Here is a 16,370-nt window from a genome sequence, read left to right on the forward strand (position 1 = left end):
ATGTGTTCAATTGATTAGGACACAAGTATTTCTGTTTTACCACATTAAAATTTGGTTAAATTTAATGTCATGAATAATACAGTCATACGTCGGCGTGCAATGCATCTAAAATGTTGTAATGTAATGAAATGTTTTTGCATCTTCTATAAATTCTGCTAAATTAGAGGGTGGAAAGGGTACTGCGTGTATTTGATTTCAACTATTTTCTTGCCATATTAGGACCCACCCCCTTGTCAGTTTTCCACAAATCTTAGACAATCTGTGCGTTCTTGTACAGTTCTCATGTATAACACAACCATACATTGACTGCATTGACTGCCAATCAAACACAGAATTCTTTTTAAGGTACTTTCAGATATCGTACTGGTTCTAGGGTCAAACAGAGAATTCTTTTTAAGGTACTCTCAGATATCGTACTAGTTCTAGGGTCTTAGCTAATCTAATTTCTCCCCATGGTCCGAGAAGGACCATGACATGGATTTGCCTTGCTTCAGGAAAACACATTGTGGGAGAAGGACATGAAGTGTTCTGGACTCCCAGCTTTGGAACAATCTCGCTCATTAGTTTTGGCAACAGACTACATTTTCAGTCCTTTATAGGTATCTGAAAAGTTCCTAGTTTGCAGGTCTGTGTCTTTGTTCTTTGGCTTGGATCTGCCCTTCCCCCTACTTTAGCCACCTCCTAGGTTGACAGTTTGGCCCTAGCCCCATGATACTGCAGTCCATACTGCTCATGCCTTGTGCAGAGACTAGGGTACAGGAGCTATGTGAGAATAATTACATGAGGCTAGAGTGGGCAGAGCCATCCTCCTATCAGGCTGTTGCAGCTACTGTCAAATAAGTTGATATTCAACAAATTACAATGTATATGGACACAAGAGTATCAAATGGATGTATGTCTTCTTCTTGGTTGGTGTAATAAGCACCTCCTCCCAATTATTGGATCACAGTTATACTCAGCAAATAAGAGCAAAGAAAGATTGTCCAACCATATAATGAACTCCGAAGTTTAGCAGTGAGATGACTCATCTTAGCATTCACGGAGTAGTTCTATTCCATCACAGCAGACAAATGCAGTACATTAAGAGATCATCCTTTAGATTAGATTTTACCAAATACAGAAGCTTCAGGCTGTTCAGAAGTAAGCATGATGCATACATTCTAATGTTTAATATAAATGTGCCAAAACCACAAGCATTTAATTATCTTTTAAGTCCCACGTTGTGGTTTACAATCTTAAAGATGGCTCAATTGTCCTTCAAAAATGTTTTTACTTCACCTTCATATCTCATGTGAATTGGAGAGGGTAGTCCTCTGCAGAACAGGCTATGTTGTCCATGACTGGTTCTTTGTTTATATGAAAGTATATCCAAGAGGTTACCGTTTGGGCTCGTTATCTATAGAACATCCTTTCTTAGCACAATTCAGAAACCTTCATACGCTTTTTCAAAAAGTTGATTTTGTGTGCTATGTGTTTCTGGTCACATCTCCTTAATTAGGAATACAAGCAACCTGCAGTACCATAACAGAATGTATTTGTAAGAAGTTAAAGCCTACTGTTTTATGTGGCTGCTGAGCACACAATCCAATAATTGCAAGTCATGTAGCAGTTGTATATTCAAAATCAAACTTATTTGTGATAAAAGCCTTCAGATATACGAGGAGCAAATGTAAAGATCCTGAAAAAAGAAAGATTCTTGAACCTACTGTTTCTAGTAATTTGCAAGGCAAGCTTGATTAAATGATAAGTGCCCCAACATCTTTATCTGAGCCAGAGCTGACTGGTTCAGAAACCGTTCGGGGGGCCAATTAAATTAAGTGTCTTTATATGTCAGACTTAACTGTTAATATCATACTAGATACTGGACAGTGTAGCATTGTTCAGGGCACGTACCTGGCACGAGGAAAGGGTTAGAGGTTTTAGCGTTCTGGGTAGAGGTTTTGGAGATTAGGGAGTCCAAATCTACAAGGGCTGCATTAGGCCCTAGAAATGATTCAGGTGTTTTCCGGGTAGGCTTGGAGACTTCTGACAAAGATCCACTCATTGCCGCCATGTCAAAGGCATCAGGACTTCTCGTGCCCAGGGACCTGGACATAGGTACTTCACCAGCCAAAAGATCCAGTTCACCTGGATGACAGAAATAAATGGGTAGGGAAATAGGAGAAATAAATAAATATGACTGATGTGAAGTATAAAAGACAATTCAAGAACCTAAACAGCTTACTGGGTAGTGTTCATATAACTGTTAATCTGCACAAAGACAGGGTGCCGATGATAATAGTGAAGGTTTATCGAAGGGTAGTAAGAGCATCATCGAACTGTCTTCACTGTTGACAAAAGTCTATGGACAACAATATATGCATCTAACGGTCAACATTTAATTGATTACAAATCGCAAAGACCATAATGAAAAAATCAGCTTTTCCCATGTAATATTCCTAACTTCAGAGATTAATTTCTTTTGACCATGCTACTAGTAGACACTAAATTTACAGGTTCTAAGCCTGGCAAAATTCTAAATGGATCATGAAGGCTAAAATGGTAGGTCATTCTGCCCTTTTTCCTTCAGGGCTTACAAGTGACCCAAGCGGGGATTTCTCCCCACATAGTTAGTTCCATTGAAGAATGGATTAACACAACCTACTTATGTTTAAATGAAGATAAACCTGTTCACCATCATACAAGTGTATTTGTTGCAAAGTCATCCTGTGCCCTGGGCCCCCCCATCCTTTTGCTGACTGCTACTGGTGGTAACTGACTCCAACTGACCCAGGGCTCTGCCTAACCAGGCCCAGGGCCAGTGCTATGCTGAAAGACACTTAAAATATAGTCAAAACACCTACATGCACTAGGGTAACTATGGGTTGGGGTACCTCTGTGATTGGCATGACCTACCCTATAAGGTCCAAGTACATAATAGGGCAGGGGGATTGAAACTACCTCTAAGTCCCTAGTATATAATAGGGCATTGCAGTTTAGAGGTCAGCAGGCAGTCCTTTCTGCACTTGCATGTGTGCACTGCTGAAGCCTGAGGTCAGTTTAAAAGTAGCTCTGTGTTGCAGGACTGCTTTTAAAAAGTAAATTGTACCCAAACTCGACTTTGGTGTTTGGGTCACTTAAAATGGATAACCTACAATGTTTTGGCATATTAGGTACCCCCAGGATCTCATCTAGGTGTCTCAGGGGTGGGGGGCAGGTATTTATAAGGAGGACCCATATAAAATGAGTTCTATATGCCCTGGGTTAAGTGAAATTGCACATTTCACTCCCCACAGTGTGATAAGTTGCTGCACAAACTCGACTTTGGTGCTAGGTGTATTGTAGAGGGAGGATCTGCTATATTCTACATATTCAGAACCCCTAAAGTCTCCCCTAGTTGTTACAGGGGTGGGGTCCTGTAGATATAGGCACAGTACTTAGAAAATATGTTTTTATAAGCCCTGGTGCTGAAGAAATGGCCCAAGTATTTCTTCCCATTGCAAATCCCCTGCCACATAGGTTAACATGGCAAGAAGTTATTAACGAATAGATCCTGCTAGGAGATTGATTCAAATAGCATTCAAAGACTTCCCAGAAAGGTATTAATAAATCCAACAATATGATATTGTTGGATTTCTCCTACAATGTACAGACAAGATGTTATAAGACTGTCTATGAGCCCAGATTCTGCCTTCCAGTGGTCTGTCCTGATTGGTCAGAGTTAAGTGGATTAGCAAGGCTCCTTTGAAGAGGTGATAAAGAGCCGCTGGGATCAACCAGCTCTGCTGGGAGGGTAGTGTTCTGTTACACAGAAATGCCAGAGCAGGGGGAGGAGTCGTAAACAATGGACTTCAATGGAAGGGGAAAACACCAGTGACATTTACAACTCTACTCTTTTGAACCCAGCCAGATGCTAGGCTTAAGGAAGGAATGAGCAGATGCAAAGGAGAGAGACTATAGAGATGAGCCATTCTAGTGGTGTGTTTATCCAGCTCTTCTCTACCTGCTGGAAAATCAGCCATGATGAATCTGTTAGAATTGTTGCACTCTGGGACAAAATAGTGACACACACTGCAGGATGTGGCCATACATTGGGGCGTTACCCTGACCCCCATTGGACAGGAGTGCCCTCCTGCTTGGCCCAGAGAACTTGGAATAAATATCGGAGCAGGGCAGAGCCTCTCAGATCTGCTGCTTGAAACCTCAGAAAGCAAGAAGAGCCATGCTGAGAAGTTTGATATTCAATCACTAAGGCCTGCACTTTGAAGAGTGTGCCTTCTGCACAATCTGGAACTACAGCCCTGTGGACTACCTTGCTGTAAAAGGACTAAAGAGTGGACTCCTTGCAAGCTACAGGTTAACAGAGCTCACCTGGAACAGCACCACCTAGAATCCTCAACCTGGAGCATTACCAGTGGGTTTGTAAGGGTTTTGGCCAAATGGATTGTGGGAATTGATGTCCTCAACTTTCAAGGACCATCTTGGAGCTTCCAGACCCTTGGAGTAAGTTTGAGACACTTTGGGACCCTTTGGGGAACTTCAGGAAGAAGTTCCAGAAGTTTGGAGCAACTTTGGGAAAAAGCTCCATAAGTGGACCGACTAAACCTGGCCAGCCAAGCCGCCTGCCTTCAACCGCGAGTCAGCCTGCCGTCCAGGTTCGTCCCGCTGAAAAGCTCTGTAGGTCTGACTTCCAGAGTTTGACAGGGAGTAGGCGAAATCTGAGGCTGTGGAACCCTCACCGTATCCAGCCTGGTGAAGAGGATCGAGGGACCCCACGAGAAAAAGCTCTGTAAAAGTTTTAGTCCGAACGGAGAAAAGGTGACTGGGAGCAACCGCGAGAGCCAAGTCGCCTGCTTTCAACTGCGAGTCGGCCTGGATCCTTGGTTCGTCCCGCTGGAATGCTCCAGAGGTCGGACTTCCATAAGTTTGACCAGGAGCTTGTCGCAAGGCAATCCGGCGAACCCTCACTGAATCCGGACTGGCTGAGAGCTTCGAGAGACCTCGGGAAGAAAAGCTACAGAAAAGTTTCTAAGTCAGAAGGTAAAAAACTTTGACCGTGAGGGGTAACCGCTTAGGGCTCCATCGCGGTCGGCCTGAAACTTTGACCCGGTCTATCGGGACCAGATGTCCCGATAAGTTGCTATAGGTTTCTATGGGCTATGTAAGGAAAATGCTACTTACCCAGTAAGCATCTGTTCTTGGCATGTAGAGCTGTAGATTCACATGCTTTGCATAGCCTGCCATCTAGTTTAAGGTCCAGATGTTTGCATTTTGTTTTTCTTCAAAGAAGTCTTTTCCAGTCACAAGGTGGTGACTCCTCCTTTCGGGGATAGTGCGCATGGGCATCAACTATACTGCTAGATTGTTTTCCCGCAGAGGGTGATAATGGAGTTAGTGAGAGTAGTACAAAGATGTCCATGTATATATGCATCTAAGTAAGATGTCACTGCAATGTGTATAGGTACCCGGGGAGGCGGGTAGGCGCATGTGAAGCTACAGCTCTACATGCCAAGAACAGATGCATACTGGGTAAGTAGCATTTTCCGTTTGAGGCATGTGAGCTGTAGATCACATGCTTTGCATAGACTATAACGTAGTTATCTCCCAAAGCGGTGGCTAACCTGTAGCTGTTGCAATCATCTGAAATAGTGTATGTAAAACTGCTTGGCCCACACTAGTTTGCTGTCTTGCTAACACATCTACACAAGTGTTTTGTCAATGTGAGGTGTAGACCATGTTGCAGCTTTACAGATGTAATCTCTGGGTACATTTCCTAAGAATGCCATAGAAGCCCCTAGTTTGCGTGTGGAGTGCGCTTTAGGGGAAATTGTTAATGTTAGTTTTGCTTTTGCATAGCATGTTTGAATGCACTTGACTATCCACCGTGCAATACCTGATTTTGACATGGGATTGCCTTTATGAGGTGGAGCAAAAGCTACAAATAGTTTTTTGTCTTACGGAAAGGTTTTGTCCTTTCTACGTAGTAGAGTAATGCTCCTTTCACATCTAATGTGTGTAAAGCACGTTCTGCCACAGAATCGGATTGAGGAAAGAACACAGGCAACTCAACAGATTGGTTGACATGAAAGGGAGAAATGACCGTGGGTAGGAATTTAGGGTTTGTCCGAAGAACTACTTTGTTTTGGTGTACTTGTAAAAATGGTTCTTCTATAGTTAGTGCCTGAAGCTCTCCCACTCTCCTCAGTGATGGGATAGCTATGAGGAAAGCTACCTTCCAAGTGAGAAATTGAAGCTCATATCTGTCCAATGGATCAAAAGGTGGACCCATTAGTCTTGCGAGGACAATGTTGAGATTCCATACTGGAGCAGGTGGAAGTCTTGAGGGAATGATTCTTTTAAGTCCCTCCATAAATGCTTTAATTACAGGCACTCTGAGGAGAGACGGATGATGTCTGTTCTGGAGGTATGCAGCTATTGCAGCAAGATGTAACCGTATGGATGTGTACGCTAAATTTGAGCACTGCAGATGTAATAAATAGCATATAACGTTTTGAATTGCATAATCAAGCGGGTTGATTTGATTGTTATTACAGTATATCACAAACCGCTTCAACTTTGCTGCATAGCAGACTCTTCTGGTAGGACGTCTAGCCTCTTTGATGATGTTCATGCAGTCTCGCGGGAGATTGAGGTAGCCAAACTCTAAGATTTCAGGTGCAAGATTCAAAGGTTGAGATGATTGGGTTCTGGATGTCTCATCTCTCCACGGCTCTGTGTGAGGAGATTGGGTGTGAGATGTAGTTTTTGGTGAGGAACTACCGAGAGCTCCAACAGGGTTGTGAACCAAGGTTTACGGGCCCATGTGAGAGCAACTAGGATTAGTGTCATGGACGCCTGTCTGAGTTTACGAACCACTAATGGAATGAGTGGGAGAGGCGGAAAAGCGTAGGCAAATATCCCTGACCAAATCATCCATAGTGCATTGCCTGTGGACAATTGGTGTGGATACCTGGATGCAAAGCGTGGGCATTTTGTGTGTAGGTTTGTGGCGAACAGATCTGTGTCTGGAAAGCCCCACATCTGAAAGTTTAGGAGAAGAACTTGAGGGTGGAGTTCCCATTCATGGATTTGTGGTCTTTGACGACTGAGCAGATATGCAATCTGATTGTTTACTCTTGGAAAGCGTTCTGCAAGATGATACATTTTGTGGCGTATGGCCCATCTCCAGATGGTCTGTGCTAATTGTGACAGCTGGAAAGAGTGTGTCCCCCCCAGTTTTTGTATGTAGTACATTGCTGTCATGTTGTCTGTATGAACCAGGACATCTTTGCCTACTAGATGAACTTAAAATGCTTTGAGCGCTGGAAAAATCGCTAGCAGCTCTAGATGGTTTATGTGAAGCTGTTTTTGCTGCAAGCTCAACATGTCCTGAATTGTGTCCGTTTGGAGATGAGCTCCCCAACCAGTCAGCGATGCGTTTGATGTTAGCACTATCTGTGGAACCGGGTCTATGAAGGTCCAACCTTTTGAAAGGTTTTGTGTATTCCACCACTGAAGATAGCGATGGGTGCGGCCGTCTACCAACACTAGATCTGATAACAGACCCTTAGCTTGGTTCCACTGACATGCTAAGCATTCCTGTAGGGGACGCATTTAAAAAGTGTTGCTTAAGGGACGATTAGGATGCAAGACACCATCATCCCTAGTAACTGCATGAACACTCGAGCTGGCAATGAGTGTTGAGGCTGAAACCGATAGAGTCTGCATATTGCAGACTCTGGCCGGATTGGGGTAGGCGAGAGCCTTTTGTGTATCTATAGTTGCTCTCAAATACATTTGTGTGTTGGATGGTTGGAGATGGGATTTGGACAGATTTACTGTGAATCCAATATCGTTGAGCAACTGCACTGTTTTGTGAGTGTGACAGACCGCTTTGTTGCAAGCTGGCCTTTATGAGCCAGTCGTCCAAGTATGGGAAGACGTGAATGTGTTGTCTTTCTTCGTAGATGAGCTGCGACTACTGCCAGGCATTTGGTGAAAACCCTGGGTGTGGTAGTTACTCCAAATGGGAGCACCTTGAATTGATAATGCTGGCCTGCTACCACGAACCCGAGGTGTTTGCGGTGAGCATGGTGTAAAGGGATATGAAAATAGGCGTCCTTCAAGTCCAGAGTGGACAGAAAATCGCCTTGCTGAAAGAGGGAGAGCCATATGAAAGTGGTCTGACAATGTATAGATTTAGTTCTCTGAGATCTAGTATAGGCTCGAGAGAGCCGTCCTTCTTGGGAATTAAGTAGTACAGGGCGTATACACCGGCCTCTTGATATTGTAACGGGACTGGTTCTATAGCTTCTTTCTCGAGATGTTCTTGTGACATTGCGTGTGATGTTGGAGGAATGTTTGGGGGAGTGTCTAAGTTCCAGGCAGTAACCATATTGGATAATTTTTAGAACCCATTTGTCTGAGGTAATTGAATTCCAGACAGGTAGAAATTGGGAGAGACGTCCCCCGACAGGAGTGGAATGATCGGGGGTAGCAGAAGGAAGTCACTACTTGTTGTTTGTTGGGAAAGTGCATGTTGAGTTGCCTCTGCCCTTACCGTTGTTCCCTCTAAAATAGCCTCTGGATGAGAGCCATTGGTTGTTGCACTTGTAAGAGGAGGAGGGATTCTCTGTAAATATAATCTTTGAGCCACCCCTGTAAAAGGAGCAATGAAAAGATCCCCTATTTGAAGGTGAAGCCCCCATGGACTTGGCGACCTCAGTATCAACTGCTGGGCCAAAGAGATGTTCCTTGTCAAATGGTTGGTTGAGGATAGAGGCTTGCACCTCCGGTTTGAATCCTGAAATTCTCAACCAAGCATGCCTGCGTAGCAGTACGCTAGTGTTTAGTGCGCGGGCTGCTGAGTCTGCTGCGTCTAAGGCGCATCTAATGGAGGTAATTGTGATTAATTTACCCTCCTGAATAAGTAAGTTCGTTAGCCTTTGATTTATGCTCATCAGGTAGAAATTGCATCAGCTTCACTAACTCATCATAATGAGCCCTGCCATGGCATGCTCACAAAGCTTGAGCATTAGCAATGCGGAAATGATTGGCTGCTTGCAACGCTACCCTTTTGCCTGAGGCATCAATTAATTTAAACTCCTTATCAGGAGGAGGGGCCTCACCTGTGGTTTGTGAGTTAGCTCTCCTGCGAGCGTTGGAATCCGCACGAGAGTCTAAAGGCAGCTGGCCCTTGATGTAGGCGGGGTCAGTAGGTGAAGGTTTATATTTTTTCTCCACCCTGGGTGTAATGATTCTTGCCCTCACAGGATCTTTAAAGATCTCATCTGTATGCTTAAGCATCCCTTTAAGCATTGGCAGTGTAGGAGTAACTTTTTGCAAGGAACTTAGGGTTTCAAATAAGAAATCCTCTTCTAAACCCTCCTTATGCAGCTTCACCCCATGATAATGAGCAGCTCTGTTAGGTAGCTCAATGTATCCTATGTTGTCGTCGGGTGGTGAGGGTCTGCATGGATATAAATCGGTGTCATAATCTTCCCATGGGCCAGTATCATGTGGCCTATCCTCAGCCCCATCCCTATCATCCTTTGGGTCAGGTGATGGTGGTGAATTTGTGGGTGTGATGAGTAAGCTTTGATCAGTGGGCGAAGGAGGTGGAATGTAAGATGGAGAAGGGTTAGTAGCCACATTTTTCTTCTTCAGAGGAATGTGGTAATCCTCCTTTAGGCACATTTTCCTTTTTTCAGGCAATTTGGCATGGATATGTCCAGTGTCTGGACTTATTACCAATTCTCTCTGTTTCGGATCTGAAGGTGGAACGTCGGACCGAGGCTCTTTCGGTGAAGTCTTTTTGTCTTTGGTCGCCGTTTCCGATATCGAAAGTTTCGGCTCCGAAGATTTACTCTTCAAATACGGCGGAATGGTTACCACGGTATGCTTCGGTTTCGACGCCGAAGGTTTCGGCTCAGCACCGGTATGGGGCCGACTAGAGCCGGAAGGCTGTTCCTTGTGCTTCGGCGCCTGGCCTGAGGGCGTGGCACCCAAAACATTTTCTCGGTGCCAACCTTGGCCCGAAGGCAGAGACAGGACCAGAGCCTTTTTGGTCTTGTGTTGCTGGGGCAAGGGGGTTTCTGTACTCACGGTATGCTGACCCGGTGTAGCTTACTCCTCTTCTTCCATGTCTGAGTCAGTCTCGCACACGGAGATATGTTCTGCTTCTTTGGCTCCTTGAGTGTGTAGAGCTTCTCTGTCGGAATCTTCACTGAAGATGTCTGGTGCAGAGCCACTCCGATGTTGCATTTCGTGACTTCGAGCCTGACAGTCACAGAGAGGATTCTTCGATCGAAAAGACCGGCACGGGTCACAGTCTTTCTTTTCGTGTTCCGGGGATAGGCAGAGGTTGCACACTTTGTGCAAGTCGGTGCACGGAAACTTGGGGCGACACCCGTGACAGAGCTTGAATGGAGTCTGTTCCACCAACTGCTAGCGAGCCCAGCGCGAGAAGGCCCAACGGCCCTCCATGAGTTTTCCGATGGAAGGTCTGAGTCGAAATGATACGCGGAGAATGGGAAACGTGATCGAGAAAAAATACTGTGGAGGGTAGAGGATTGCGCGTCGACGGGAACCTGACAAACGGTGCCAATTCACATCCGAACCAGATGGCGGAAAAAACAATCTAACAATGGAGTCCATGCCCCTGCACCCTATTACCGAATCGAGGAGTCACCGACTTCGTGACAGGAAAAGACTTCTTAGAAGAAAAACAAAGTGCAAACACCCAGACCCAACACTAGATGGCAGGCTATACAAAGCATGTGATCTACAGCTCACATGCCTCAAACTGCTAAATCTTTAAAAATTCATATTTCCAGTTTCCTACATAGGAGTTTTGTCGTTTTGGTGTCATTTTAAAGATAAAAATATTTCCTATATTTATAAATTGATGTCGGATTTTGTGTGATTTGTTTCTTAATAATTTACTGAATTGTTTTTTTAAAAAAATGCTTTACATACCTGTCTTTGAAGTTAAGCCTACCTGCTCGCATGGGAATAATTTTCTAAGACCTATTCTGAGCCCTATACTGAGTTAGGGCCTTATTGCCCGTGGCAGATATGCATTTGCCCCTACTAATAATTCACTTTCCAACAGTATTGAACTAGGTAGACACAATACATTAACTATAACTCGCGCTCTCTCTATGCACTGCTTATACCCTTTCATATTATATTAGTTATACCATCTAAAATTATAACATTTACAACAACACTTATGAAATCACTAATCATATTTGTGATAACAGTGCATGTAGGATGTCTAATGTTTGTGTAGTTTAAGTTGTGTTTGTATATGAAGAATAAATTATGTTTTCCCAACTAGAACTATATAGTCGTAAGATATTTTCATAGAATTTTTATGTTTTTTATTCATAAATATGGGTTTTAAATTGTAGAGTCCGGTATCGTTAAGTGGAGTGTCTTATAGTAGAGTGGAGAAGAGTGTTGCGTAGTGTCAGAGCGTAGTGGCATAGCATACCGAGGTGTTAAGTGTCAGACTGGAGTGGCGTGTTGTTCAGTACAGAGGCGTGGACTGCAGCATAGTCTAGGCATAGCGTAGACGGTCATAAATTGGTGTGGCGTCATGCACACTACAGAGGAGTGGCATGTCGTAGAGTTGTACAGTGGAGTGTAGGGACATAGAGAGGAGTAGATGGTTGTGTAGCGTAGTGACAAAGTGGAGTACAGTGTGGTATAATGGCAAAAACTGTAGTAGAGTCTTGTAGGATGGAGTTTAATACAGTGAAGTAGTGTGTGGTGAAGTGGAGAAGTGTTGAGTTGAGTGTCGTACAGTGGCATGGAGCAGGGTAAAGTGCTGTGGAGTAGAGTGGAGTGCCGTATAATACCGTGGAGTAAAGTGTTGTAGAGTGGAGTGGTGTGTGGCACAATGGAGTGCAGTAGACTGGCGGAAAGTGTTGTGTGTCAGAGTGGATTACAGTGTTGTACAGTGGAGTGGCATAGAGTAGAGGACAGTATAGTATGGTATAGTGGGGAAAAGTGTTGTAGAGTTGAGTGGCACAGAGTAGCATATAGGAGTGGTGTGGATTAGAGTCACAGAGTAGAGTATCAAACTGGGGTGAAGAGGCACAGAGGGAATTGCGTAGAATGTCGTACAGTGGCACAGAATAAAGCAGTGTCTGTAGACTTGCACTGACAGGAGTACAGTGTGGTAGAGTGGAGAAACAAACTGTCATGGAGTACAGTACTGTGTCGTTGATCGGGGTGGAGTGTCATACACACAAGTTGTGTGGCATGGAGTGGGACAGAGTGGAATAGTGAACAGAGTGCCATATTGCGAAACAGAATGGAGGAGTGGCGTGGCATAGACTTGAGTGGCATGGAGTCGGGGAGAGCGGATCAGTGTACAGTGGAGCGGCATAGAGTGTAATAGCCTATAGTTGAGTCGCATAGAGTGAAATAGCTTATAGTGGAGTCGCATAGAGTGAAATAGTGTAGAGTGGACTGGTGTAGAGTGTAGGTACGTACAGTGGAATAGCATATAGGAGAGCAGTGTAGAGTGAAATGGGGTAGAGTGGAATAGCCTATAGTGGAGTAGCATTGAGTGTAGTGGCGCACAGCAGAATGGCAGACTTAGGAATCACAGAATGGAGTGGCATGGTGTAGCGTAGAGTGTAATGGTGTACAATGGAGTGGGGTAGAGCGGAGTAAGGTAATGAGGAAATAAAAATTATGAGGCCTATGTGTCCCCGTGTGTTCCCCGTCGCTCATGTGCACATGCATGTAACCTATGCATTTCCCCTCCATGGCCTGTCTATCATGATGCTTATGCTATAACGTGGCCTGCCATCATCCAGTCTCCCTTGAGAGAAACGACAACTCTGCATTGAGGCCTACACGTTTTGCATCATGTTTTTCTGCACTCGTGTCATTTCATGAAAGCACGTTTTAGTGGCTCAGCCAAGGCCTCAGACGCTCTGAGAGCTGCAGCTACGTATCCTTGGCCTCGCACACTTGGGCCTCAGCCAAAGGGGCCCAGTCCGGGGTGCCGAGACAGTATTGAGCACGGTTATCTGCTTACTCCTACTGAACCACATTCCTGCCTGGAGAAGGAGGAATAAACACCACCCGTCTGCAAAGGAGAAAGCCTAGCCTTTCTGTCTCTTTTTGTGTGATTGCAAAGCTCACGTCAGTGAAAAGCCCATAGCCCCCATGTAAGGCCTACGCAGTGAATGAAGAAATAGATGCCACATCGGCTCTTGGTGATGGGCAACCTATGTCACAGATCAGTCCTTGCTCCAGACTTTAGATATCAGATAATACAAGATGTGCTGGTCATCCTGACACTGAAGGCCTCACTTCCAGACTCCCCGGTTGCACAGCAACCCTTCCCCACGTCAGTTACACGTCATGCTCGAGTTGAGCACAAGTAAGGCAAAGTTCCAGTAAAGTTCCAGCTGATCACGCAACCCCCTCCAGGCATCCACCCACCTATGACACTCACCTATTATCATCAAGTGGACGCCCACCTTCACGCCTACCTACACACCCACATGCTCTTATCTCATTCTCTCTTGCTCCGCCTGAAGCACTCCTGCTTAAGTATATTATTAAAATGTATATATACTGTACTCTGTGAATAAAGTTTGAGAATATTCTGAGAATTAGACCCGTCCTGATCCCTTGTGGTGATGGAACTATTCTCCCTATAACTCGAGTTATTGGAATAAAGCCCTTTTGAACCTGATACCACAGACTCAGCCTCTTGCTTTATAAATGATCATATTGATATTATAGAAATTCTGAGTGCGTAATACTTTATTTACGACAGTAAAAGGGAGTGGGATAAAAGAGTGGCGTAAAGACAAGTTGCGTACAGTGTAATAGCATATACTGGAGTAGAGTGGATTACAGTGTAGTTGTGTACATTGTAATAGCATGGAGTGGGTACAGTAAAATAGTGGAGTGGTGTACAGTTGAGTGGGGTACAGTGGAGTGGCATACAGTAGAGTGGCTTGAAGTGCCACAGACTGGAATAGAGTGAGTGGTGTAGAGTGGATTATCAAAGAATGAGTGGAGTACAGTGGAATAGCATACAGTTGAGAGGCGTACAGTGATAGCGTAGAGTGGAGTAGAATAGAGTTGTGTTGTATACAGTGGAATGATTTATTTGGCAAAGTACTTGGTGACTGACTTATTCTATCTGCCTCGTTCCTGTTATCAAGTGTTAGGGTAAATATTCAATGTTTATTTCATGCATATAATCATAAGCAAATGGAATGTTTGTATGTTACAAGAAGGTGCCCATGTACACAAGAGGTGTACCTTCATTAATGTTTACTGCACCGGACATTGACAGAAGGGGGTAGCACGTAAAAGAATTACTCTATGGCGCCTATATTGTGAGGAAGGTGGGTATATACTATCAAACAGGTTAATCATGCCTGAGCCAAATAAAAAGACACAGAAAAGCAGCTATGTACTGCCTGCTCTTTCTTTTGTATTACAGGAGAGATTGGCCCACCTGTCACCCTCAAACGTGTATGCAACAGACATATCTATCATATATATATATATATCTATCATATATATATATATATATATATATATATCATATATATATATATATCATATATATATACACATATATATACACACACGTATATATATATATATACACACACACATATATATACACACACACACACACATATATATATACATACACACACAATATACATACACACACACTTAAAAAACCAAAGGCTAGAGGGACGTTATAGTTAGGCTCAGGTTTCACTCGTAAAAAACCAGTCAGTGATGTATGGGGGCATGTTTTTCCCCTAGCTACGCCGGTTTGCACATGGGGTTCTGGGAAGAACAGGTCCATAGAGTGTTTTTTGCTGATACGTTGTCTAAACAGGTCATATCGTTACATTGATGATTTGCTTATAATTTGGAGAGGCCCTGATGAGTGCCCTCCATTTTATAGAGCAGATCAACGACAACAGCTTAAATTTGCACTTTAGTGGACAACTTAGCAGGGATTCCATTTTCTTCTTGGATGTAGAAATAATGATTGTCGGCAACAATCTTGAAACTAGATTGTTTCGGAAACCAACGGCCGGCAATACATTGCTATATGCCACAAGTCATCATCCCGCACATTTGATCCGTAGCATCCCTTATGGTGAGATGCTGCGAATTCGTAGAATTTGCAGCACTGACTTCGAATGTGCGTAAACCCAACAAGATAGCTGTAGAAGATTCCTGACTAGGGGCTACTCTATAGGCGAAATCAATCAAGCCATAGAAAAAAACTATAAGGACGGACAGATCGCAAGCCCTAATATGCAAAGCCCAGTCAAAGCAGCCCTTACCATCTGAACAACCATCGAGACTCATTCTGACTCATAGCAACCAGCATAAGGCTATCCGAAGGATAGTAAACAGGAATTGGACCATGGTCAAGAATGACCCTTTATTGGGTGTTAACCTAACGAAATCACCCAATATAACATTCAGGAAGGTAAGGTCAATGAGTAACTCTCTGGTTAAGAGCAGCCCTGAGTTAAGATCAAGCAGTTCCTGGCTGGATACTAGTAAGGGTTTCCGTAGATGTGCAACTTGCAAGGCCTGTAAATACGGGATTAACAAGACAGAGTATGAGACACCGTTTAAAAATGAGCCCATTTGTATTAAGAAAAAACATGCAAAAAAGAGTTTGCAGTTTATGTGCTGGAGTGTCCTTGAGGCCTGCGTTACGTGGGAAGTACGAAGTTGCAGGGCCACAAGAGGATACTCCAGCACATAAGGGTAATCAAAAATGGTGATCAAGCTTACCCCGTTGCCAGGCACTTTGAAGAGCTTCATGAAAAAGATGTTGGTGTCCTCCGGTATTATGTGGTGGACACAATCCACCCTATGAGACGAGGGGGTGACCGTGAAGCTCTCCTTAGACAACTTGAGACAAGATATATACTGGAGTTAGATTGTAAAACACTTCATGGTCTTAACTCAAGTGAGGATTTTTATACCGGTCTTTAAATCCCAAGTTGCGATCAAACATTTGTATATAATGCTGTTGTCGCTGCCTCATTTGTTTTTAACAATAACTATATATTATTTGCATTGTGTGCACATTTGTAATTTTAGGTGGCACTTTATTAGGCACATGCACTTTTCTTAGAGATTAGATATTGAAGGTCATACAAGGCCCACTTGGGCATTATTAATTCAACATCATAGCACAATCAATAATTTGGGCAGGCTTTGGATAGAGGAAAATGTCCACACTTGAGAGGGTTTTTATTTTAAGAACTCTTTTAGTGTACATTTTACCATGTGGGCTGTTCCACCATGCCGTTTACTATTCCAGTTGTAATTTTGTATTTAACGGTTTTTAACAGCATATG

At 43.8% G+C, this 16,370-nt stretch overlaps 1 protein-coding gene across 7 annotated transcripts in view; it reads right to left on the reverse strand.

Annotated features, from left to right (window-relative positions):
• Positions 1-16,370, reverse strand: part of EPN1 (epsin 1) — a 336,950-nt gene that overhangs the window by 64,782 nt on the left and 255,798 nt on the right. For all 7 annotated transcript variants that reach the window (XM_085616570.1, XM_085616572.1, XM_085616568.1 and 4 more), the window contains one exon: positions 1,894-2,127. In XM_085616570.1, the coding sequence (XP_085472696.1) occupies positions 1,894-2,127 (234 nt within the window). The remainder of the gene's footprint in view (positions 1-1,893; positions 2,128-16,370) is intronic.

Source organism: Triturus cristatus, chromosome 7 (genome assembly GCF_964204655.1).
Source record: "Triturus cristatus chromosome 7, aTriCri1.1, whole genome shotgun sequence".
NCBI lineage: Eukaryota > Metazoa > Chordata > Amphibia > Caudata > Salamandridae > Triturus > Triturus cristatus.